This window comes from Oncorhynchus masou, chromosome 31, assembly GCF_036934945.1.
Source record: "Oncorhynchus masou masou isolate Uvic2021 chromosome 31, UVic_Omas_1.1, whole genome shotgun sequence".
NCBI classification, from domain to species: Eukaryota; Metazoa; Chordata; class Actinopteri; order Salmoniformes; family Salmonidae; genus Oncorhynchus; species Oncorhynchus masou.
In genome coordinates this window covers 26,078,990-26,103,574 of record NC_088242.1, presented here as the reverse complement: position 1 = coordinate 26,103,574, position 24,585 = coordinate 26,078,990, and the positions used below count along the sequence as shown (strand labels likewise).

General features: G+C 41.1%; 3 protein-coding genes across 3 annotated transcripts; all 3 read left to right on the top strand.

Moving 5' to 3' along the window:
- The first annotated feature begins 7,199 nt into the window (after nt 1–7,199).
- hbae4 (hemoglobin alpha embryonic-4) lies at nt 7,200–8,648 on the top strand. The gene is made up of 3 exons (XM_064950506.1): nt 7,200–7,589; nt 7,977–8,181; nt 8,422–8,648. The coding sequence occupies exons 1-3, from the start codon at nt 7,498–7,500 to the stop codon at nt 8,548–8,550; spliced, it is 426 nt and encodes a 141-aa protein (XP_064806578.1). The 5' UTR covers nt 7,200–7,497; the 3' UTR covers nt 8,551–8,648.
- A 90-nt stretch (nt 8,649–8,738) lies between these two features.
- On the top strand, nt 8,739–18,508 carry LOC135523680 (hemoglobin subunit beta-2-like). The gene is made up of 5 exons (XM_064950505.1): nt 8,739–9,044; nt 15,668–15,736; nt 17,735–17,853; nt 17,970–18,192; nt 18,294–18,508. Exons 2-5 carry the CDS (start codon nt 15,719–15,721, stop codon nt 18,420–18,422), a joined length of 489 nt encoding a protein of 162 aa, XP_064806577.1. The 5' UTR covers nt 8,739–9,044; nt 15,668–15,718; the 3' UTR covers nt 18,423–18,508.
- Nucleotides 18,509–20,559: 2,051 nt separating this feature from the next.
- On the top strand, nt 20,560–21,553 carry LOC135525139 (hemoglobin subunit alpha-2-like). Its single transcript, XM_064952878.1, has 3 exons — nt 20,560–20,714; nt 21,002–21,209; nt 21,359–21,553. Exons 1-3 carry the CDS (start codon nt 20,620–20,622, stop codon nt 21,485–21,487), a joined length of 432 nt encoding a protein of 143 aa, XP_064808950.1. The 5' UTR covers nt 20,560–20,619; the 3' UTR covers nt 21,488–21,553.
- Nucleotides 21,554–24,585: the final 3,032 nt, after the last annotated feature.

Genomic DNA, 24,585 nt, shown 5'->3' with positions numbered 1-24,585 from the left:
AAGTAACATTATACTGGCTAGCAAAAGTATGTGTAATTCCTATTGGAATCCAGCCAAAGTTAGGGTATCCAACAGTCGGAATTTGTATTAAACTGCAACCTGCATTCAGAATGACTGTTAGGGTTAGGAAACTTGATTTAAAAAAAAAATTTAAACCGGAACAACCATTTCAGTAACGGGTGCAACAAGTCTAACTAACTGATTGGATTAGTTAAGAATGTTATTTATCTTTGTGTAGCATTAGATTAATTAATCAATCAATCAATGTACACATATATTAAAAACAAAGATGATTCAACTTGCAGTAGTGCATGCTGGGAAATATGATAATGATGGGTGTGGTTTTGATGGAACCATTTTACTCTCCACAGTGTAAAACAATAACTCTCGTTGCTAACACCAACTCGGATGGTTATTTTACATCACGGGGTGTTAATTTCACTCTTACAGAGTGGTTTCCACTCCTGAATCAACACTAGAAATGTTACACTGAAATATCACCAATTTGCTGTGCACACTGATTGTTCTGTGTCCGGCTGCATGACAGAGGTCAGGGTTAATCTCCTATGGATCAGTCACCAACATCCTTCCTGTCTGCTTCTCATTCTGAAAATCTTCACAGATGTCCCATCACTCCCTCTTTCTTTTCTCTGATATTCCACTTGCTGTTTTGTGTTTGCTATAGCCCCTTGGGAGAGTTAGTTTGTTTTTACGACAGAGAGCCATCTCCATTCCTGTAATACGTCTTATTTACCTGCAACTCTTATACTTAAATTAGACAGATAGAATTATGTAGACGGAGGAGAGAGGACTATTCTCATACACCTGCGATATGCCGAGCAGAGGTCTGTCAAGGACTTGGAAGTCTAACACAATGGTGTCACCTGTTGGACACTCATTGTAACTGCACTTTGTATTTGCATCCCAAATCGCACCCTATTCACTAAAAAGTGTGCTAATTTTCATGCCTTTAATAAGGCAGCAAAGCTAGACCTTACCCTGAAAGGTACAACAGCAGGGAAATATAGTGAGACTTTTTTCTCATGAAAGTGCATTTTTTTTAACAACAATATCATGTTGCAGGACTCATCTCATGGCTGTCCTCTTTCTCCATGCAGGTTGATGGGTCAAGTGGGCTCCTGACTGTATCCATCTTGGCAGGTTTACGAGCTACAGGCAGGAGCAGGCAGACTCCGCTGCAGGTGATGGCTAACACTGCAACTAAAACAGTGTGGACACAAATGCTACGACAGAGTGTTAGATGAAACATTGTATTAAACATTAGGATTAGATAATACAATTATACAATGAGATAAAAAAGGTTGTAGATTGGGCTAAAATAACATTGAGCTAAAATCAAACTAAAAGCTTGAGAGCCAAACAATTCGGATCACCGGCAAGAATCAGCCAGACGTGAGATCACTAGCTATTACTAGCTAACCTTTATGAGGCCTAAAACCATGGTTGAATTACAACAATTGAAACATGCATTTTAAAACATCTAGAAGCTACTGTATGCATCTGTCTTTATGTGTTTCTGTGAGTTAATTTTGACTGTCTCTGTTCAGTAGCTTGAGATGTGATGAGAAAACAGTGAAGTGAGAGTCTGTGTGAAGGATCATCTTGTCACGACTTCTGCCGAAGTCGTTGCCTCTCCTTGTTCGGGCGGTGCTCGGCGTTCGATGTCACCGGTCTTCTAGCCATCATTGATCCTTTTTTCATTTTCCATTGGTTTTGTCTTGTCTTCCCACACACCTGTTTTCAATCACATTCATTACCTGTTGTGTATTTAACCCTCTGTTTCCACTCATGTCTTTGTCAGAGATTGTTTTATTGTCAATGTAGTTTTATGTTGTATAGGTGCGCGTCGGGTCCTCGTACCCATGTTTGTTTATGTATGTACCTTTTAGTGTTATGGAGCATGTTATGTGGACTTTATTAAAAGACTCCATTTTACACTCCATTTGACTCTCCTGCACCTGACTTCCCTGCCACCTATTACACCTATGCATTGACACATCTACACCATCTGTATAACTCATATCTGTATTTCATTTATTTATTTCATCAGGGGTCTGTCCACTACCTATGAAACACAAAATACACCGGGAATGTAGGTTTGACATGAAGTCTGGGGTTGGCTTTCAGTGCATGGAAAGTACTCTGGAGAGTGGAGTGTTGGTGGGTGGAGTCTGATTAAACACAGACAGGGCCAGGCTCAGCTGGGCATTGGTTGGCATGAAATGATGACAGACAGCCAATGTGGAGGGGTGAGATACAATGCTAAAGGCAAAACTAGCTTATAATGGAATTGTCATCTTGACCAGGAACAGCAGCTCATCCAACTTGTACGGAATTTCTTAACTCACTGTTACAGGAAAATATGGATTTTTGTCAAGCGATTTGGTCTCTATTCTCATGGATATGGATACTGTGCTTTCAGACTGAGGAAACATTTAAACAGATGACAAACCAGAAACATCTACATATTCTGTCTGACAGCATTGGATATTTAGTCATTATTTTGTTGTTTTTAAGTTGCTATTTAGTCAGGATTGTCATTATTTTGTAATAATCTTTTAATTTAATTTAGAAGTCAATATTGAGTAAATAGAAACATAACAGTATGTTATTATTTCATCTGGCTCATCCCATGCTCTGTAGTTAGGGTAGCAGAGAGATCCCTCTTTCTGCTAACTCATGCTTCTGCCTGTAAACATATGTAGAAGTTGCCCTAACCACTGATCTAGGATTAGATCATGTTTAAACTCCCTAGAGGTTAGGGTTAGAATTGTAGGTAGGGGTAATCTGATCCTAGATCTGTGTTTTGGGAATTCAACCTACTTCTACACAGTGCGTCACAGCGCCCTGGCCCCCTGCCCCGCCCTGAACAGAGCCCCAGTCTGGTGCTGCTGATAGGGGCAGCTGTAGGCCTTTATCAGCCCCCTCCCTCCCTTTCTGAGAAACCTGGGCTGACCTCTCCCATACCTGGGCCATGCCCACTGGAGTTCCAACCATAGATATACAGACAAATGCAAAATAGGTACATCTGGTTTTAACAAAAAGTGTGTGGTTCCATAGTAAATAAAGCAATAAATACACACATAAATGTATCTAAGAGCAGCTTATTTGTAGTTTTCTCCATTTATGTCAGTATAAGATCTAACACTGAGCTGCTGTTGTACCCATCGTATGAGTACAGTATGTAAAGCCTATGTATAGCCTACTGTACACTACTGTAGAATAAAGACTATCATCCTACAACATGTTGCAAGCTCTCTTGGATGTTGGTTTTATTGTAATATGTTTTGTTGGGACCCTTGAATTGGACTTATGCAGATGTTAAACATGCTGTGGAACCTTGAAACATGGGCAGGGCAAATATGTTAACCACTAGATGGCGCATTGTTGATCCAGAAGACAAGCAAACTTTTACTACAACCTGGCTCGGGTTGAAGACCGATATAGAGACATGTAGTAAGGCTCATATATAGGTTATTCTACAGAAGGGGTAACAATACAGGGTTGAAAAAAATGGCTAATTTGTATCCTAATTCTCCCAAATCAGATAGACATATTTACTACTCACACAGTTTGTTTGTATTGCATATATGACATTTTGTCCTGATTCTTTACCACCCCAATAAATGTGTCACTACTGAAACGTAGTGTAAAAGTAGCAGTAAAGGGAGAACCATGCACAGTAGTGATCATTTTCATTAACCTTCTATTACAGATTTATCTTAGACATTTTATTAGCATGCAACATTTATGTGTTGATTTTATTAGTCTGAAACATATTGATTTATTTAATTACTTATGCATCTAATGAATTATGTTGTTAGATGTTTAATTGCCACTTTTCCTATCTTCATTGTAGCAAAATATCAGGTGTTTTAGTAGTGACATTGTTTTGGTTGTGAACTGAGGTATACATTCTGAACTTAATTGCTTACTTAATTAACACCATATCGAATGAGGCATGTGATTGATATATTCATGACGATCAATAAAATACACAATTCTTTCTGTCTGTGTCTTTCTGCCTTTTCACTGGTATGATGTTGTCATGGAAACCTGGTTCTGGATGGTGAGTTGTGGATAATGAAACCAATTCTGGGCTATCTCTGAAAACAAATGTGTGCCCAGTTTCACTCCCAAAATGCAAATTGTATTGTATTTTTCTCTGACTATCTGATGTACTTTTCAGCATGTTGGCACCTTATGGATGACCCTTTCCTTCAACAACTCTACAAATAATCCAAAATAGAAATAATGATCTAAGTTTTAATGTAGATGTAACTTTCAGATGTTTTTTCAATAAATGTAAAAAAAATACAGTGGACTAACAGTCAAGTGTCAATCATAGAGATAGATAGATGACTCTTAATGGATATAACCCCTTTTAGAATAGACATTGCAATTGAGGCCTTCCACCATTTTCTGGGTGGGGATTCCTATGGGTTAATGATTATAGTTTAGTACAGTACAGTACAGTCAAGTTGAGTATAGTTCAGTAAGTACAATACAGTAGAGGACAGTAAATATTTGTATGTTTGTGTAACCGATGTGAAATGGCTAGCAAGTTAGCGGTACTGCGCTCTTCCATTATTAGCTCAGGAAATGTTTTGTGTCATTACATACAGCCAGGGGGAACTATTGGATATTAGAGTGGCGGGAACTCATCAGAAATTCCAGCATTACGACCAGGAATATGACTTCCCTGCAGCAGATCCTTTGTTCACTCTCCCCAGAGCAATTGAACTTATTCCAGAGGCCGAACCAAAACATCGCCGGCTGAGGAGAGGCACTCGAGGTAGCCTGCTGGCTCGATTTAGAAGGAGCGCAACCCACCCACCGCTTCTGAGTATATTACTTGCTAATGTTCAGTCTTTGGATAACAAAGTTGATGAGCTTGGCGTAAGGATTTCTTTCCAGAGAGACATCGGGGCCTGTAACACACTTTGTTTCACAGAAACATGGCTCTCTCGGGATACTCTTTTGGTAAAGCCAGCAGGATTCTCAGTGTCACGCCCTGACCTTAGAAATCCTTTATTCTCTATTTTGGTTAGATCAGGGTGTGACTAGGGTGGGAATTCTAGTTTCTTTATTTCTAGGTTGCATACTTCCAAAGTTGTGGCAAAATGGCTTAAGGACAACAAAGTCTGGGTATTGGAGTGGCCATCACAAAGCCCTGACCTCAATCCTATAGAAAATTGGTGGGCAGAACTGAAAAAGTGCGAGCAAGGAGGCCTACAAACCTGACTCAGTTACACCAGATCTTTTTTTATTTTACTAGGGAAGTCAGTTAAGAACAAATTCTTATTTTCAATGATGGCCTAGGAACAGTGGGTTAACTGCCTGTTCAGGGGCAGAACAACAGATTTGGGGATTTGAACTTGCAACCTTTCGGTTACTAGTCCAACGCTCTAACCACTAGGCTACCCTGCCGCCTGTCAGGAGAAGTGGGCCAAAATTCACTCAAGTTATTGTGGGAAGCTTGTGGAAGGCTACGCAAAACGTTTGACCCAAGTTAAGCAATTTAAAGGCAATGCTGCCAAATACTAATTGAGTGCATGTAAACTTCTGACCCACTGGGAATGTGATGAAAAAAATAAAAGCTGAAATAAATCACTCTATACTATTATTCTGACATTTCACATTCTTAAAATAAAGTGGTGATTTGTGGTGGTAAAGTGGAATTTTTACTAGGATTGAATGTCAGGAATTGTGAAACATTTAAACTCAGTTTATTTGTCTATGTAAACTTCAGACTTCAACGGTATATACAGTATACTATTCTACTGTATCTTAGTCCATTCTGCTCTGACATCGCTTGTCGATGTGTATATAGTCTTAATTCATACTTAGATTTGTGTGTATTGGGTATATGTTTAATTTGTTAGATATTACTACACTGTTGGAGCTAGAAGCACAAGCATTTCGCTACACCCGCAATAACATCTTCTAATCACGTGTATGTGACCAATAAAATTGGATTTGAGTTGACATGGTAGTGCTCTTGTCGATCAGTTGGTAGTTCATGGCACTTGCAACTTTAAAATGAAGATAGCCTCGATGGCGCTGCCTGTGCTGTCACAGACACCATAATGACATAGATACAAAGGTGAGACCTCTGTAAATGTATATGGTGTCAATTGTTTAGGTTGTGACCATTTCGGTTTGGATAATAGCTAGCTTATGGCTGGATAGTTTTCATTTGGACAGATGTTAGTCCCAAAACCATACTTTACGTATTTCATGAAATATTAATGTTCGGTAGTGACACTTCTGAAAAATACATGAAGCTTTACCAACTTGCTCACTTATTTTCTCAAATGATTGCAGACAGACTACTTGCCATGTGGCCATGCTGGAGAAGGGTGCAATCCCATCACCTGGTGATATTTGTAGGGGTGTGGCTTAAGGCACATTCATTCTACAGTCAGCTAAAGTCTGTTTCAGTAGTGTCATCAAAAGATGGGACAGCATTTTTCAGAGAAAGTTGTTTAAAAATAAACAAAACACTAATAAGATTTGTATCTTTCAATGTGGTAATAGAACGCCTCAATGTGTTCTATTGAAATAATAGTTTTAAAACAAGTCATGGTTTCAGATTTGTATTTATTATCAAACATGAAGTTTAAGAGTCGTTGTGGGCCAGCCACTTCTGACTAGAAATAGGTTTATAAACAATGGCTTTGTACTATATTAATTTAACAATGTAAGTTTTCATCATGATATGTTCTAATTAATCCCAAGGCAATAACAATCTACATTTGGACACTTTTTAAAAATGTTTTTTTTTTTTTGGGGGGGGGGGCAGCATTTACACCACTTCTGTAGAATCACCCATATACATGAATATATTTACAATATGTGTCACGGCCAAGTCAGTTGCCTGGCCCTGGCTGGTATGTTTAGATTACGATAAAGGGACTAGAGATTAGGTCAAAATCAGTAACCACAGCAAGGAATTTCTAAAGGGTAGGGTAACTTTGTGACACACCGACTGCAACATCACACATTCACCACTGTATTCGGTGCATTTTAAGTCCATTTTATTACAATGCATTAGGCTTAAGTAGACTTACATTTTACTTCATTGCATTATTATTTTATGTTTTTTTATGGTCAAGTTAACTGTGTATGTGTGTCAAAAGAGGCCCCCAGTAGACCACATGACGCATATCAGAAAATGTTGGGTCTTCTGCGCAACTTGCCCACCCTTAAGTGGTTATCTCTCCTCAGCATTCAGAAGGAAAACAACCCGAAGCAAGGAGTAGGCCCACCGCAAACGACCGCTGCAAATGACCATTTATTTTACCTCATTTAGACAATTGTTGTAAATACTGCCAGAAAAAATGCAAGCAAATCACGTTGACGGGTTATACTGGTGCAAAAAAATGGTTGACTAACACCTTTACGCAGACCTGTGCCGTGCACCCGTCCAGACATTCAACTTCTACGCATAGCACCAGCGCAACGGGTTACAATATGCTCACAGACCACGAAAAAGAGCTGATCGCTAAAATTTGGGACAAAATGATTCCCGTGGCTTCCGACATCGGAGCTGAATGTCTTCTAAGGTAGGCCTAAGTTCATTGTAAATAACATACAAGCAACACACAAATCTGAACATAACTTCCTCTGATAAGATGGCACTTTCGATATGGTAGGCTAAACGGTGTTAAAACGAAGACATTTCGTTGGCAAAAACTGTCTTTGCTTCTGCTATTGGAAAATGTATTTGTGAAAGGTGTCATGTATTTGAATGTATGTATTTGACAACAAAACGTATGTTTTTGTTACATTTTTGTTTATTATATGGTTAGCCTGTTACAATAATTTTGCAATTAAATTGGGTTCATGGTCTATTTACCCAAAGTTGGTGGGAATGGAGGCAACAACAGACCTGTTGTCAGTCACAAATATAATGCCCACTTGCAGACCTACACTTTATCACTGTATCACAGGATGATGACGACTTTTCCCGGAACGAAAACATACTTCGCCCACCTAGACATCAGACCCCGGTCCCCACACCTGCGTTCCCACGGGAAGAAGATAGTTCTCGCGATAGCTGAGTGTTCCAAAGACATCAGCTCAATGATGGTCACCCTGGCACCGCTCCAAACACTGCATGCCTACAAACTGAGAATAGACCCCTGCAACTTCAAGGTGCCTTCCCTATTTCTCTTGATTAACTTTTCCATAAGATATTAGCCCTAGAACATCCCTATTCACTACTACATCCCTATTCACTACTCCCCACAAATTGGTGTTGGCATAGACTAGGAGTTTCCACCATATTTCTTATACCAATAATTTAATTTCAAATCTATGAAGGAAATTTTACAAGTGCACTTGTGGTTAATTTTATGATTTTTTTTCCCTTTGTTTTGTTTACTTCCCCCACAGCTTCTTTGTCACTGTATCCTCGTGACTTTGGCCGCTCACATGGGTGATGAGTTCGATCCTGTCGCGCACGCAGCCATGGACAAGTACCTCTCGGCCTTCGCAGCCGTCCTTGCAGAGAAATACAGATAAGGAGCATCATAGCCCCATCATATAAACAATGTTGCTGTTCCATTAACTTATAGTATTTTATTTGTGTTTTTCTTTTGTAATAAAACATGACAGAAACACCTGAGTGCTTGTCGTTAACTCTCTGTAATAAGGAGGAAATCGTTACTTGTTCAGCTGTATTAAGTTCTGTCAGTTGTGACAGAGTTCCCTTTGGGAATAGAAATGTATAAACTAAACCATCTGCTGAGGACCATACATCCCAAGCAGTGGCGACCCGTCATATCTTTTGGGGGGGGGCTTGTCTGTTTTGCATGTTATTTTGGCATTAATACGTGTCACATCAGTTAGCAAACAATATTTAATAAAGCCGCATACAAACATGGTCTTGAGTAAAGCAGCTCCAAAATGCAGGTGTTTCAGCCTAACTCAGTGCTTTCTGTGATGGTGTTACGAGGAGTGGAACAGGGGAACCCAAGAGCAGACTCAGACGAGGAGACTGGGATGAAGTAACCAAGGTATTTATTGAAACACGGGGAAGATGAAGTGCAGGTCAGGGGAAGCTCGGGTGGGTTGCTGTAAACTAGGTGCTGAGGCTGGAGCGAGGGGTTGAGACAGTGGGTTTAGTGGAGATTTTGTTCTGGGCACAAATCGAACAGGCTGAGACAAACTCCCAGACATCTCTCTCCATGGTGGGCCACCAAAAGCGCTGACGCAGGAAGCCAAGGGTCCGGTTCATACCAGGGTGACACGTGAGGTGGGTATAATGGCCCCCACTGAGTGAACACAATCTGGAACATACAGAGCATTACTAGGACCATTACCCGAGGTCATGCTGGTTCTGCTGAGCCTGGCAGATACGGGACTCGATCTCCCAGGTGACGGTGGCAACGATGCAGGTGGATGGCACAATGGCTTCTGGCTCGGGAACCCGTGTTGTCGGCGGTGAACTGGCAAGAGAGGGCATCAGGCTTGGTATTCTTCGAACCGGGGCGATAAGTGAGTGAAATTGAATCTACCAAAGAACAAGGCCCACCTGGATTGCCGGGAGTTCAGATGTTTGGCGGTCTGGATGTAGGACAGGTTTTTATGGTCAGTCCACACGATGAAGGGGAGTACAGAGCCCTCCAGCCAGTGACACCATTCCTCCAGAGCCAGGATAACCGCCAGGAGTTCCCGGTTTCCGATGTCAAAATTCCTCTCTGCAGGTGAAAGCTTACAGGAAAAGAATGCACATGGGTGGACCTGCTGATCAGAGGGGGAACGTTGAGACAGAACAGCACCTACCCCGGTGTCAGAGGCGTCCACCTCTATGATGAACTGGAGTTCTGGGTCAGGCTGAGTAAGGACCGAAGCAGAGGTGAAGCGATGCTTGAGTTCCAGGAATGCTGCCTCTGCCTCAGGAGTCCAGTGGAACAGAGTGGAGGTGGAGGTGAGAGTGGTGAGAGGTGCTGCCAGATGGCTGTAGTTGTGGATGAAACGTCTGTAAAAATGTGCAAACCCCAGGAAACGTTGTAGCTGCTTCAGGTTAGAGGGCGCAGGCCACTCTGTGACTGTCATGACCTTGGCGGGGTCCATACGTAACTGTCCCTGTGCAATAATATAACCCAGGAAAGACACTGAGGCAGCATGGAACTCATATTTTTCAGCTTTATCAAAAAGCTTATTCTCCAACAGCCATTGAAGAACTTGGTGAACGTGTTGCTGGTGAGCCTCAGGGTCCTTGGAAAAAATCAGGATGTCATCTAAATAGACAAAAACGAAGCGTTCAATCACATCCCTCAGCATGTCATTGACTAGGTTCTGGAAAACAGCAGGGGCATTAGTAAGACCAAAAGGCTAGACCAAATACTCAAAGTGACCCAGTGTTGTGTTGAATGCAGTATTCCACTCATACCTCTCTCTTATTCGGACAAGGTGGTAGGCATTCCGGAGGTCGAGTTTGGTAAACACTGTGGCACCATGGAGGGGGTGAAAAGCAGAGCTGATGAGTGGCAGGGGGTAGTTGTTCTTAACAGTGATATTATTCAGCCCACGGAAGTCAATGCACGGCCTCAGTGACCGGTCCTTCTTCTTCACAAAGAAAAACCCAGCATCAGTTAAACTGGCCTGACAGGGGTGGTGATGGGTGGGATAAACAAGACTCTTCAGTTCAGTTTTGTCCTGTCTGGGAACTTGATGGTCCCTATTACTTATTTATTTATGTCTTAAATCTTCTTGACCTAATTGTGAACGTGTTATATGAAGCCCTGTTTAGGCTATAACTAGTGAAAATACTGTAGCTGCTTCAAGTTGGAGGGTGCAGTAGACCTGCAGCCAGAGAATCCTGGATGTACATCTCCATAGCCTCTTGCTCAGGACGAGAGAGGTTAAACAACCGGCTACTGGGGAGAGGAGCTCCAGGCTGGAGGTCAATGGCGCAGTCGTACGGCCGATGAGAAAGCAGCAACAGGGCGTGGTGCTTTCTGAACACAGGAGCTAGATCGTGATCCTCGAGAGGAACTGATGACAGTTCTGGAGGTTCTGGAATGAACTAGGGCACAGACAAGGCAGGGGGAAGGGTAGAATGTAAACAATTAGAGTGACAAAATGAACTCCAAGTGGTTACCTTTCCGGCAGTCCAGTCAATCTGTGGGTTGTGTAGCTTTAACCATGGATGGCCAAGAACCAGGGGAGAGTAAGGACAGTCGATTATGTGGAAATCAATCTTTTCCTGGTAATTTCCAGAGAGACACAGGATGACAGGGACGGTTCTCTCACAGACACGGATGAGGAGCTGTCCATTGAGAGCGTTGGCATCGAGGGGTGAAGCGAGTGGGACAGTGTCCAGAATCAACTGGGTAACGACACCTCGGTCCAGGAAGCTCTCGTCGGCGCCCGAATCGATGAGAGCAGACAGAGGAAAAGCCTGGCTCTGCCACACAAGGTTGCCTTCAAGCAGGGACCTTGGGGAAGATGGACAGGCGATTTGGTTCAACAGTATATCCCCCACTACTGCCGAGCCCCCTCTTTTGCTGGACGCAGGGAACAAGTGGAGACAAAGTGACCAACCTGGCCACAGTATAGGCAGCTCCTAGCGGCGATTCGTCATTGCCTCTCCTCTGGAGAGAGACGGGCCCGGACGAGCTGCATGGGTTCAGGATCTGGACGAGCCTGGGAATGGGATGCAGTCGGAGAAGGAGGACAAGGCACTGAAGCAGATGTTATGGGACATGCAACCCTACCTACCCTCTCCCTCCAACGCTCACGGAGATGGTTGTCAATGTGGATAGTGAGAGAGAGGAGTTCATCAAGTCATTCAGGCTCATCACTGGACACTAACTCGTCCTTGGGGGACTCAGTAAGCGTGTTCCCGGAACACTCCCTGAAGGGCCTTCTCGTTCCAGCCGCTCTCAGAGGCGAGGGTGCGGAACTCACATGCCATCTCAGCAGCACTATGGAGGCCTTGACGGAGGGACAGGAGTCGTTTAGCTGCATCCTTACCACAGACCAGGTGGTCAAAGACTTTCTTAATCTCCTCCGTGAATCTGGAGTAGAAGCAGATGGGGGACTGTCTCTCCCACACCACCGTGGCCCAGGAAAGCGCTGCTCCATGGAGGCAGCCAATCAGCAAGGAAAATTTGGCCCATTCGCTAGCATAAGATTAGGGCTGTTGCTGAAATACTAGTGAACATTATACCAAAAAGGCTCTGCAAGCTCAGAGTTTGCCATCGTAACGCTCGGGAGTCAGAACAAACGGTCCCGAGTGTAGGAGAACTGGTTGGAGCTCTGGGTGATGGGTCAGCCCTGTAGGTCAGACAGGCTCTGTTAAAACTCCTTGATGTACTCCAGAAGGGTCTTCAAGGCTTGGTCATGTTGCTCGAGTAGGGTGCCTTTAGCCCGACGAGTGTTTGGTGGAGAGTAGCAGAGTCTGCTGGGTTCATCTCTTTGGCCAGATCGTACTGTTACGCAGAGTGGAACAGGGGAACCCAAGAGCAGACTGAGACGAGGAGACTGGGATGAAGTAACCACTCTCACCTCCAGGGACCCGAGTCAGAGTGGGCAGAACTGTAGTGGAGAGGAAAACAGTGTCAGGCAAGGCACAACAGGATAACAGGATCTGAATAGTAACAAATGGCTAGCAACATAGACTGACTGAGCAGAGATTATGATCTGGCAGCGTGGAAGTGGCAGGGCTCCGTATTTGTAGAGGTCTTGATTATGGAACAGGTTGCAGCTGTTGGGGATCTGCTCTGACTCCAGCACACCTGTCTCCGCCCACACAATCACACACACACTGAGAGAGAGGGAGAGAGTACTGGGGGAGTGGTGGCAGGTCAAGGAGACACAGGATGAGCAGTCGAGGGCGTTGCAGGAGCAGATGTGACAGGTGGGGCAAGCCAGCAGAAAATACGGAGTGTTGCGCTGTGATTGGCTCCGTTTTCTGTCACTCATGGGGACACTACATCACCACCAAGTCTAAGGGTAGAGCTCGACAATTCAAGCCCCTCGGGTGCTGCCATAGAGTTACATTAAAAGTGCACATCCAAGAAGGCTCAAGGTTATTGGCCACAGATAAAATGTCGTGAAATCACCTTGTATCTACAGTAGCTTTGATTGGACTGATCATGTCAACATCATACTTTCAAAATCTTAGCTGGCAGTCATCATCATGAATCAAGTCGACAATCTACTGACAAATCATTTTTAATCCTTGTCATATTAAGAGAAATAATGAAGAGAAATTAAAGATAAAACGTAGCGGTAGTCATCGGCCATTCAACATAAACATTACACAACAAGTTGGAAATTGCAAGTTCACCAATGAGAGATTTGGAAGGAATCAGTGGCTAACTGCAAGCATTGCAAAGCAATCATTAGCCTGATATTCAGTGGCTGTGTGGTCCCAAGTCTAAGATTAAGGGTCTCTTTTCCTAGTTTAAAATTATAAACATTCAACATTGGCCATGCTGTCAATGAAGCATGATTTGTGCTGCACTCAAAACAACTTATCTTGGAACTACAAAATCTGACTATAGTAAATTCAAAATAACTGGGAACTTGGGGAAAACGAGGTATGACTGGGAAAATACGTTTGAACTTTCATCCAACTCGGAATTGTAAATCGGGAACTCGGGCCTCTTTCTAGAGCTATGACCTAAAGATCACTGACGTCATCGTGATTGAATCTTCTTTTTTTTCCCTAGTTGTCTTGAAAGCACCATAAATCCAGAGAATGTCAGACTTTGATGACAAAGTTTGATGACAAAATTTGATGACCTTGCCTCCACAATCACCTGACCTCAACCCAATTGAGATGGTTTGGGACAAGTTGGACCGCAGAGTGAAGGAAAAGCAGCAAACAAGTGCTCAGCATATGTGGGAACTCCTTCAAGACTGTTGGAAAAGCCTTCCAAGTGAAGCTGGTTGAGAGAATGCCAAGAGTGTGCAAAGCTGTCATCTAGACAAAGGGTGGCTACTTTGAAGAATCTCAAATATAAAATATAGTTTGATTTGTTTAAAACATTTTTGGTTACTACATGATTCCATATGTGTTATTTCATAGTTTTGACGTCTTCATTATTATTCTACAATGTAGAAAATAGTACAAATAAAGAAAAACCCTTGAATGAGTAGGTGTATCCAAACTTTTGCCTGGTACTGTATACTGTAGCTAAGAAAGTAATACAAATTGTATGTTGTAGTAAACTGTTGGTAGCCCATTCGCCTCACCCTAATAATTTGGTCTATTTTCACCTCTTAATTTTGCCTAGTGTTCTGACTTGGTGGTGCACATGTACTGTAGCCTATAACCTGATTTTAAGAAATGTAATCATTGAATATTGTAAGAGCTTTCATTGTCTGCTTATATGCCCCCTTTATTTATCCTATGGTTCTGACTTGGTGTACAGGGAGAACACTGTAAGAACGGCCTATGTTCTGAATTCTGTCATTGTACATTTCAAAAGTGCTGAACAAGTAGTTATATGGACTACTTCGATCCTAGCTCGCTCATTAATGTCTACATCGAAATTAAGGATTGCCTCTTATCTGCTTGTCGTCACCTTATGCAATAGTTTGTGCATCTCAATTGTCAGTAGAAACCACATTTGTTTAAGCAAGTCAGTAAATGAGGCTGAATTAACTGTTTCGCTGCCAGACAAGGCTCCGCTAGCCATGTGTAGCAGTGGTATAGTGCAATTAGTGTATTGTTTAGTGTTGTGTTGTGTCGTGTCGTGGCTTTGCTGGAATGCGTCCCAATTTTTTTTACATGCTAAAATCGGCACTGATTCCAAGTGTATATAATTTGTTGAAATCACAAGCATAAAGTGTGTTAAAAATACATTTTATTATTGACATGATGATTATGATCATTATTGTCATGATTGTGGCACATGGACACTCAATGTCCTTGGCAGAAAGCCAAATTGCATTGTGCTAAAGTAAAGTAGATATTTCCTCGTGGACTATCATTGCGTAAAGTAATATTTTGATGTTCTTGTAGCTATACAGTTTCGCTTAATATATTGGCACCCTTGCACTTTACAACGGACTGCAATGGAACAGAACGTTCTGGTGGAATGGCTTTTTTTTGTAGGCAGCTGCAATTTACTACAGTTGAGATAAATTACAGTACACATCAAACGAGAATCACCTGACTCCAACCAAATTCATTTGAATTCTGAATAATTTAATACAGGCCATTTTATTTACTTAAAGTTAAAAATGTTAAAAGTTATTTTTTTTTCAATGTCATCTTGTTGTAGAAGAAATGGTGAATCGTGCAAGGATGCCAATATATTACAGCGCAAATGAGGCGCATAGGGCTTATGTGAGACCCATCACGTATGTACATCTAAAAAATAAATAACCTTACTATCATTTGTGTTTCCGTTTGGCAAATGTTGTATTCATTACTGGTTAAAATTGTGACTTGCCACATTTAATAAATGTAATTAAAATTACATGCACGAATGTCAATCATGGCACGAATGACGTTCGAGGTTTTTCCTTTTTGAGCTTCATTTGGAGTCAAAAATGGGAGTGTCTTGCTGTGGGAGATAACACAGATGTTTGCTGCAAATAACAAGTCAGAGGATGGGGAAACTTGGTCCCAATGTGAGGATTGTAACTAAACGTTTTTTGTAACTCTTTTAATTAGGCCTAATGAAATCTCAAACGATGGCATCACGTTGCCCTTGTTATTTCAACTATGGAAGTACACTATCAGGTGGGTGGGTTACAATGAAAGCAATAACATGCCAATGCCATAGCCTACATACTTATTGTGCAATCATAACTAAGGGAGATCTTGACTTATTAATGATTATCAATGCAAACTCATCCAAATGCAATCAAAATGATTCACAACCACAAAATGATGTCGAAAGTAACGTAGGCCTATATTATTAAATAGGTCAGCCATATGGATACTTTCGATTGTGTTGCATACTGTACCTTCAGAAAGTATTCATACCCCTTGACTCATTCCACATTTTGTTGTGTTACAGCCTAAATTCAAAATCTATTTTTTTTCTCATTTATTACGCAAAATACCCCATAATGACAAAGTGAAAACCTGTTTTTAGAATTTTTAGCTAATTTACAAAAATGAAAAACAGAAATATATAATTTACATAAGCATTCACACCCGAGTCAATACTTTGTAGAAGCATATTTGGCGAAGATTACAGCTGTGAGTCTTTTGGGGTAAATCTCTAAGAGCATTGCATACCTGGATTGTACAATAATTGCACATTATTATTATTTTTAAATTATTCAAAATCTTTCAAGTTGATTGTTGATCATTACTAGACAGCCATTTCAAATTCTTGACATAGACGATTTTCAAGACGATTTAAGTCTAAACTGTATGTCGGACACTCAGGAACATTCAACATCATCTTGGTATGCAATTCCAGTCTAGATTTGGTATTGTGTTTAGGTTATTGTCCTGTTGAAAGTTGAATTAATCTCAGAATTCAGTTTATTTGTATCCAAGAAAACTCCCTAGTCCTTGCCGATGACAAGCATATCCATAAGGTAATGCAGCCACCACCATCCCTGAAAATATGAAGTGTTACTGAGTGATGCGTGTTGGATTTGCCACAAACATAATGCTGTGTATGCAGGACAACAATTTAATTTCAAGTTTGCAGTTCTACTGAAATGTCTTGTTGCAGACAGGTTGCATGTTTTTGACTATTTTTATTCTGTACTGGCTTCCTTCTTTTCACTCTGTCATTTAGGTTAATATTGGAGTCAATACAATGTTGTTGATCCATCCTCAGTTTTTTCCTTTCCACAGCCATTAAACTATGTAACTGTCTCAAAATCACCATTGACCTCAAGGTGAAATCCCTGAGCAGTTTCCTTCCTCTCTGGCAACTAAGTTAGGAAGGACACCTGTATCTTTGTAGTGACTGGGTGTATTGATACACCATTCAAAGTGTAATTAATGACTTCACTATACTCCAAAGCATATTCAGGATCTGCTTTTTTAATTTGTACCCATATACAGTAGGTGCCCTTCATTAGGAGACATTGGAAAACCTCCATGGTCTATGTGATTGAATATGTGAAAATGCACTACTCAATTGAGGGACCCTACAGATAATTGTATGTGTGGGGTACAGATATGGGGTAATCGTTTAAAAATCATGTTAACCACTATTATTAAACACGGAATGAGTCCGAGCAACTTATTATGTGACTTCTTAAGCACATTTTTACTCCTGAACTTATTTAGGGTTGCCATAACAAAGGGGTTGAATACTTATTGACTCAATACATTTTTTAAATGATTTTCTTTTTAAAGTTCTGCAAACAAGATTCCACTTTCACATTATGCGGTAGTGTGGGGAGATCAGTGACACAAACATCTCAATGTAATCCATTTTAAATTCAGGCTGTAACGCAACAACAAAAAAGCTAATTAAAGCAAAAGGGTGTGCATAATTTCTGAAGGCACTGTATGTATCGGCTATAACCTGAGAGTTACCCTCAGAATCTATCTTAGGTTTCCTGAAATGTTTTTTGCTGTTTCACGGAAGTCCACCTTAAGGAGGACCTATTCGACAATGTTCAACTATGTATTATCTAAAGCAAGATTGGTTATCTCCAACCAATCATATTACATTTTTCGTTTTGGGGGCGGAGTGCACAAATACCATAAAACTAAAGATATTTCCGATTTTTTTTCATGATTCCTATTCCCTATTCTCACTAGAACCTCAGCCAAATCATCACGAGCAACATGGTTGAGTGGACAGATGAAGAGCGCGCGGCCATCACCAACATCTTCTCCAAACTAGACTATGACGACATTGGCCAAAAGTCCCTGTCAAGGTAAGACAAGAAACTTTGGTTTACTTTAACTTTGATTGTTAGTCCCCCTAATGTTCATCTTCTTCGTCATTTTCTGTTGTTGTTCAGCCTCACACTGTTCTCTCCGCTCCCCTCAGGTGTCTGATCGTGTACCCCTGGACCCAGAGGTATTTCGGGGGCTTCGGCAACCTGTACAACGCAGAAGCCATCATGAACAACCCTCTGATTGCTAAGCACGGCACCACGGTGCTGCACGGTCTGGACAGAGCTCTGAAGAACATGGACGACATCAAGAACACATACGCCGAGCTGAGCGTTCTGCACTCCGAGAAACTGCACGTGGATCCCGACAACTTTAAGGTAAGATAGGCGACAAAATAACATTGAAGTCCACTCGATCAAACTAACCCAAAATACATTCTAAACATATCACTTCTGCTGTGGTTTATTCTCTTTCACAGCTGTTGTCTGACTGTCTGACCATCGTCATCGCTGGGAAGATGGGCAACGCATTCACCCCCGAATATCAGGCATCCTTCCAGAAGTTCTTGTCAGTGGTGGTGTCTGCTCTGGGCAGACAGTACCACTAGAGTCAGTCTCCATATAGCTGGCCGAGGAGACAGCCTGTGTGCTCATGTCTTTCACTCTTCGATGAATAAATAAAATAAGCAAATAAGGATCTGTTTGTTGATCATGTGTGTTTATTTTACGCGTGCGTAATTATATACATACAAGCCTAGACAAGTTGCACTTTAAGGATAGTTAATATAATAACACATTTAAAGGTTTCAATGGTTATTTCATATATAGATGTTAGATCTACACATGATAAAAATGTGAATTCAATAATACATTAGACAACATGAACAAGTTAGTGAATGGATGCATATCGCCTACAAGCCTACAGAGTTGGCCAGGCTGAATTGTATTGTTGCTGGCTGTAAAACACGTGGCAAACATTAACATGACTATTTATGCATAAAACACACAAAAACAAAACTGCGAAGGGATACACCTCTATGTCTTGACTGAGAAGTAAAAGAAGGCTATAAACGCACATCACTGCTTCATGGATGGAATGCGCAACTTCAACGATTTTTTTTTTTTTTTTTACTGTCAAAAAAATAATAATTGTCGTTTAAGTTTTAACAGTTAATATTCATTTGTCAAAAGTATTTACTTTCAATTTACTTTAGTTTACTGTAGCTGTTGTCAAATTGTTATCCGGCATGCAAAACAGTATAATTCCAGAAACTTTTAATCCCTTGTTCAGGTTGTTTTTCGTTTTGTTTGATATTGACCTCCACTTGTAGGCTACGTTTAGGAAAAGCTAGTTTGTTTGGTGCAGGAAACGACCCCATATACATTTTTTTCTTAAAGTTGTGCATATTGGCAAAAGTTTTTTATTCACTACTGTATATACAGGCATGAGTTTCAAGATTCCTACACCAAATCCATACATGATCATGCGGCCTGGTTTGCCTAATATAAGGAATTTAAAATGGTTTATACTTTTACTTTGATACTTAAGTACATTTGAGCAATTCTATTTAATTTTGATATTTAAGTATATCTAAAACCAAATACTTTTAGACTTTTACTCAAGTAGTATTTTACTGGGTGACTTCCACTTTTACTTAAGTCATTTTCTATTAAGGTATCTTTACTTTTACTCAAGTATGACAATTGAGTACTTTTTCCACCACTGCCCACAGCGACCTGTTCCATGCATGCCCCTGCAGCAGCTGGTCGGGCCTGTCCAGCTGTGACCTATGTGAGGTTTTAGAAGATAAGAATGGCAACACCTAGTGTTATCTATAAACACATACAGTAGGCCCGGAGATGATCTGAGAAAGTCTATGAGTGAAAGGCGAATATATGCGTTTTACATTTATTTCATGAAAGCATCCCAATAAAATGTATAACCATATGTCTCTCCACTGTGGCTATACTGTTCCCAAGCAGAGTATTCCTCATCATCACATAGGCAGGTGTAGAAGGCAGCTGACACATACATACATATATACCACATAACATTCCCTCAGTATCACGATATCAAGCACTTCATTCCAGAAATTGTTATATTCGTTGAGAACCTATCGAATGTTGGTCTTCATTCTGTTTTTTCCCCCATCTGTTAATATAAAGTCACCACTCCTCTGTTAGCAACTCAATCAATTATAAAACGGTCACTTTTCTATCTTCTTAATTGTGCACCATTTTTAGAAAGTAGAAATTGGTGCAAAGTATCATCTATTTTCATAAGAACAGATCAATTGTCATACTTAAGTTATTGTCAAATAGCAAGCAGCAGTAAGTCTTCATTATCGTTTTATTGTGTAAGATATATTATTGCATTATAACAGTTCATATGAATTTCATAGTAAGATAACAAAGTCCTTGTTCTATAAAAGGAGGCTACATTTTTGGAGAAGTGTTTCTAGGCTATATTTAGCTGTAATAGATAGGGCGGCAACGCATAGCGATAAACTTGGTTACTCAAAACGCCTATGTCAAACGCATAGGGATTTTTTGCGTTACCATGTATAGCCCAAAGCGATAAGGCAAGACAACACCCTAAATTCACAGAACTGATGCTCCATCTCACTCCATCATTTTCCTCAATTATCTCATCATAGCCATTAGAAAACGAGTAGAGGTGGGGTTTGGTGACATGTGTGTCTTGGGCCATAAAATAGGTGTCGGGATCCGTCTAACTCCAGACCCTTCTAAAGCTTCAATCATCCTCTGAATATCTTGTGTGGTACAGCAGAACCTCTTGCCAAAATGAGCCTGTCAGCGAAGGAAAAAGTAATCGTCAAGGACTTCTTTGCGAAAGTCTCCAGCAGGTCGGACGAGATCGGCGCCGAGGCTCTCGCCAGGTAAAGATGGAGATACTTTATCATCAGTTTGGCTACAACGGGGTGGAGTCTATCTCAACTCGTTCGATTTATGGAAATTGTATTAGACATTATTGTATTAAACAATTCTAATAGAATAGGATCTAACAGGCCTATATGAATTAAAAAAAATACAAACCAGTTCCTGAAATTGACTGCATGACTGATACTTGTCAGATACAGAGTGTTATTGGTACTGAGTATTGTTATGCTCGACAGAACAATTACCACATACCCTAAGCAATCATTTCTCTCCTTCCTCCATGCAGGTTGATCGTGGTGTACCCCCAGACCAAGTCTTACTTCGCCCACTGGAAGGACCGGAGCCCCAACGGTGCTCCGGTTAGGAAGCAAGGCATCACGGTCATGGGTGGCTTGTACGAGGCGGTGAGCAAGATCGATGACCTGGCCGGTGGTCTTCTGAACCTGAGCGAGCTGCATGCCTTCGTGCTTAGAGTTGACCCCGTCAACTTCAAGGTAATTTTCACGAACTATAGCCAATGTAACCATATGCTCTATAGGCATATGGGCCATGTATTAGCCTACCTACTACGTTTGCAGAAGGTGTCATTGCACTTTTCTAAGTAAAATCAAACGGACTCTTTGCTCTGTTTGTCCCTCGTCAGATTCTGTCCCACTGCATCATGGTGGTCTTGTCCATGCTGTTCGCCGAGGAGTTCACCCCTCAGATCCATGTTGCGGTGGACAAGTTCCTCGCCCTGGTGGCCCTGGCTCTGGCGGAGAAGTACCGCTAAAGGACCAATCAGCACCAACACACACCAACACGCCAGCACTCACACCCGATGTGGTCCTCAGTGTGGAAAAAATGCTCTTCTTCTTTGAGAAATAAAAAGTTACATCGAAATGTAGTAATTCTATCCTTATTATGTTTACTTTTGAATAATCTTATAATTAGGTTGGTAAAAATACCATATGTTCAAAACACATGTTACACTGCACATAATGTAACCAATGACTTATCACAAGATTATTCAAAGCACCTTCGACCATTTATTACATCTCAAAACAGAAAATGGAATGGAATATGTTACAATTCCCCTATTGACACTCAATTGAAATACAAAAGGGGTATTTTTGAAGTTTTCCTGCATATAGCTCCTGCTTCTCTGATGAACTTAAGTGGGCCATACCTGACAAAATTAACACAGTAGCATTTGGTTAAGATACTGTAATAAAACTCAATGCTATTTTGTGTTGCTAGCATATTTGTAGGAACTGTGATAATAACGTACGTAGACAAAAAGTTCAATGGTGTTGGTGACAATCACTGGTTTTACCAGCAACAGCAGTAACAAAAGTGAGGAGCAGTAACACCAGTGATAGCACCAGTGATAGCACCAGTGATAACACCAGTGATAGCACCAGTGATAGCACCAGTGATAGCACCAGTGATAGCACCAGTGATAGCACCAGTGATAGCACCAGTGATAACACCAGTGATAACACCAGTGATAACACCAGTGATAACACCAGTGATAACACCAGTGATAACACCAGTGAGACATTTGAATGTCATGACTTGACTTTAACATTAATCTGAAGACTGTTATGTATCTGATAAACTAACTATGTTAAATTGTTACCCAATGAAATGAATCATGTAACAATTAAATCATTAGGAACTATAAAAGTCTTCAGATGAGTGTTCAAGTCCAGTCACAACATAATGGCGCCTAAGGGAGAGATTGTCTCCAGTGTTGTATACCTGACAGGGGTCAGAGTGTGTAGGGTGAATTATTCATTTCCAGAGCTAGGACAAAAGGCCGGCCATTTAAGGAAATTTGAAAGCATATATTAGATTGTCCCAAGAAAGTATTACACGACACGACAAGTATTTCTTTATGTGTTCCGGTAACATTGCTCGCAAGAAACACCGATTAGATTGAACGTGAGACGTCATTAGTAAACCCCCATTCCCGAATTGAAGGGGACCTTTTTGTGCTTAAACTGAACATTCTTGCACAAGGACGGCTAGCTTGTATTAGAAGGTAAGCTAACAGAGAGAAGCCATTTTATTTGTTTACAGCGTAAATCCCACGATTTGGGGCGCCCGAAGTCCCGCCTTGGCTGGAATCCCGTGTGATTTCCATTTTCAGGGTCGGTGACCCCTTGTGGTGAAGAATCTGCAACAATTGTTAAAAAAATAAATAAATCCAATGTGAGGGGAAAACATCTTCTCACATCCATAACAACTTGTTACACTTTATAATATCGCAACTCATTGGATATCGTTGTCTCATTCGATTTAACAAGGAAGTAACATTGCCAAACAAACCTTTTTACCAGGTTAATCACTCGGCTAAGTACCAATTAACTTGTTCCAACCTATGAAACATTTTATATCTTAACCTAGATACAGCGACACTTTCAGGTTAATTAAAGTTTAATTCCCAGATAGCCTATACATGTGTGATTAATCATTAACATTGCTAAATCTAGGCTACCTGGGGTGGTTAGAGAGTTGGACTAAAAACCGAAAGGTTGCAAGATCAAATCCCTGAGCTGACAAGGTAAAAGTCTGTTGTTCTGCCACTGAATAAGGCAGTTAACCCACTGTTCCTAGGCTGTCATTGAAAATAGGAATTTGTTTTTAACTGACTTGCCTAGTTAAATAAAGGTAAAAAATATAACATTTGCTTTTGCAAGTTCATTGAAGTCCAACTTCCACATTACTGATCCAGTATTGATGATTCACTAACGTCTATAAACTGATTCAAATTGTTTTTGCAGGTTCCAACGAGTCAAAACCCAAACTTTACATAATAATAATAATGAGCAAGCTATCAGAGGGTGTGCCCCCCATTCCCCCGTTAATAAGTGAACCCTCACCCATGGAAAGATTGATCGCTGACCTCAGTAGCGGTGAAAACCCAAACTATGCCGAAGGGCTGAGAACGTTAGATCACAAAGCCATAAGTGAAAAAAAATGCAGAAATTGCGACAGCCAAACAACACTGTGATGTTCTTAGCAGACATAGAGGACGCCTTGGATGGCTACCCGAACACTATGGGTACTGACAGGCTTTACCTGTTGAAGCGAACGTGGAATAGACAAATGACAAGGTTAATCCGTCTACAACAGCAAAACGTGCAAAACAATTATGCGAAAATTGCCACGGCTTTGAAAATAGAATTCCGTGGTTCTGCGATTCGCAAACACGACAGCTCGCTGGCTAACACCGTCAAACAAGCTCGGAATGAACACCCTCAAGCACACTCTCATAGGCTTCGTTTAGCTTCCTTTGGCCAACTCACTGAAACAGGAATGGAAGAGCTATTACCATTCAAACAAATGTTTCTGTCGAACATGTATTCCAACGTCATTAACTACTTTGGGTCCTACAGCCCACATTGGTTTGCCAATCTCAAAACTCAGAGAGCTTGCGAGCACAGCTTTTGAGGCATCAAAAACAAGCAGCGCTAAGAGCCCTAACATCTTGGTTTTCAATATTGAACAGGAGCACTCACTCCAGTTAGATAGTGCGTCATCAGGAATAGGAGCGGTGAGAGATGACACACAAAGACGGTATCTACCACGAAACCACGACACCAACAATCCCCGCGGTTAAAGTAACTATCAAAAAACGTCGCTAGCAAAATGACTACTGGTACAATCAACCTTATCGCTACGCTCCTGAACTCAACCCACACAAATTGCCAGGGCACAAGAGTAACAAATCGTTCAATGACGCTAAAAACATAAACCAATACTCTCTAGAAGATCTTCTAAGGTAAGTACAGAAGCGGTAAACATAGAGTAAGAGGAAAAAGATAAGTCGCCATGACTAGGCGTGGAATTGGCAGAGAACAGATCCGCCAAAATGAACACCTT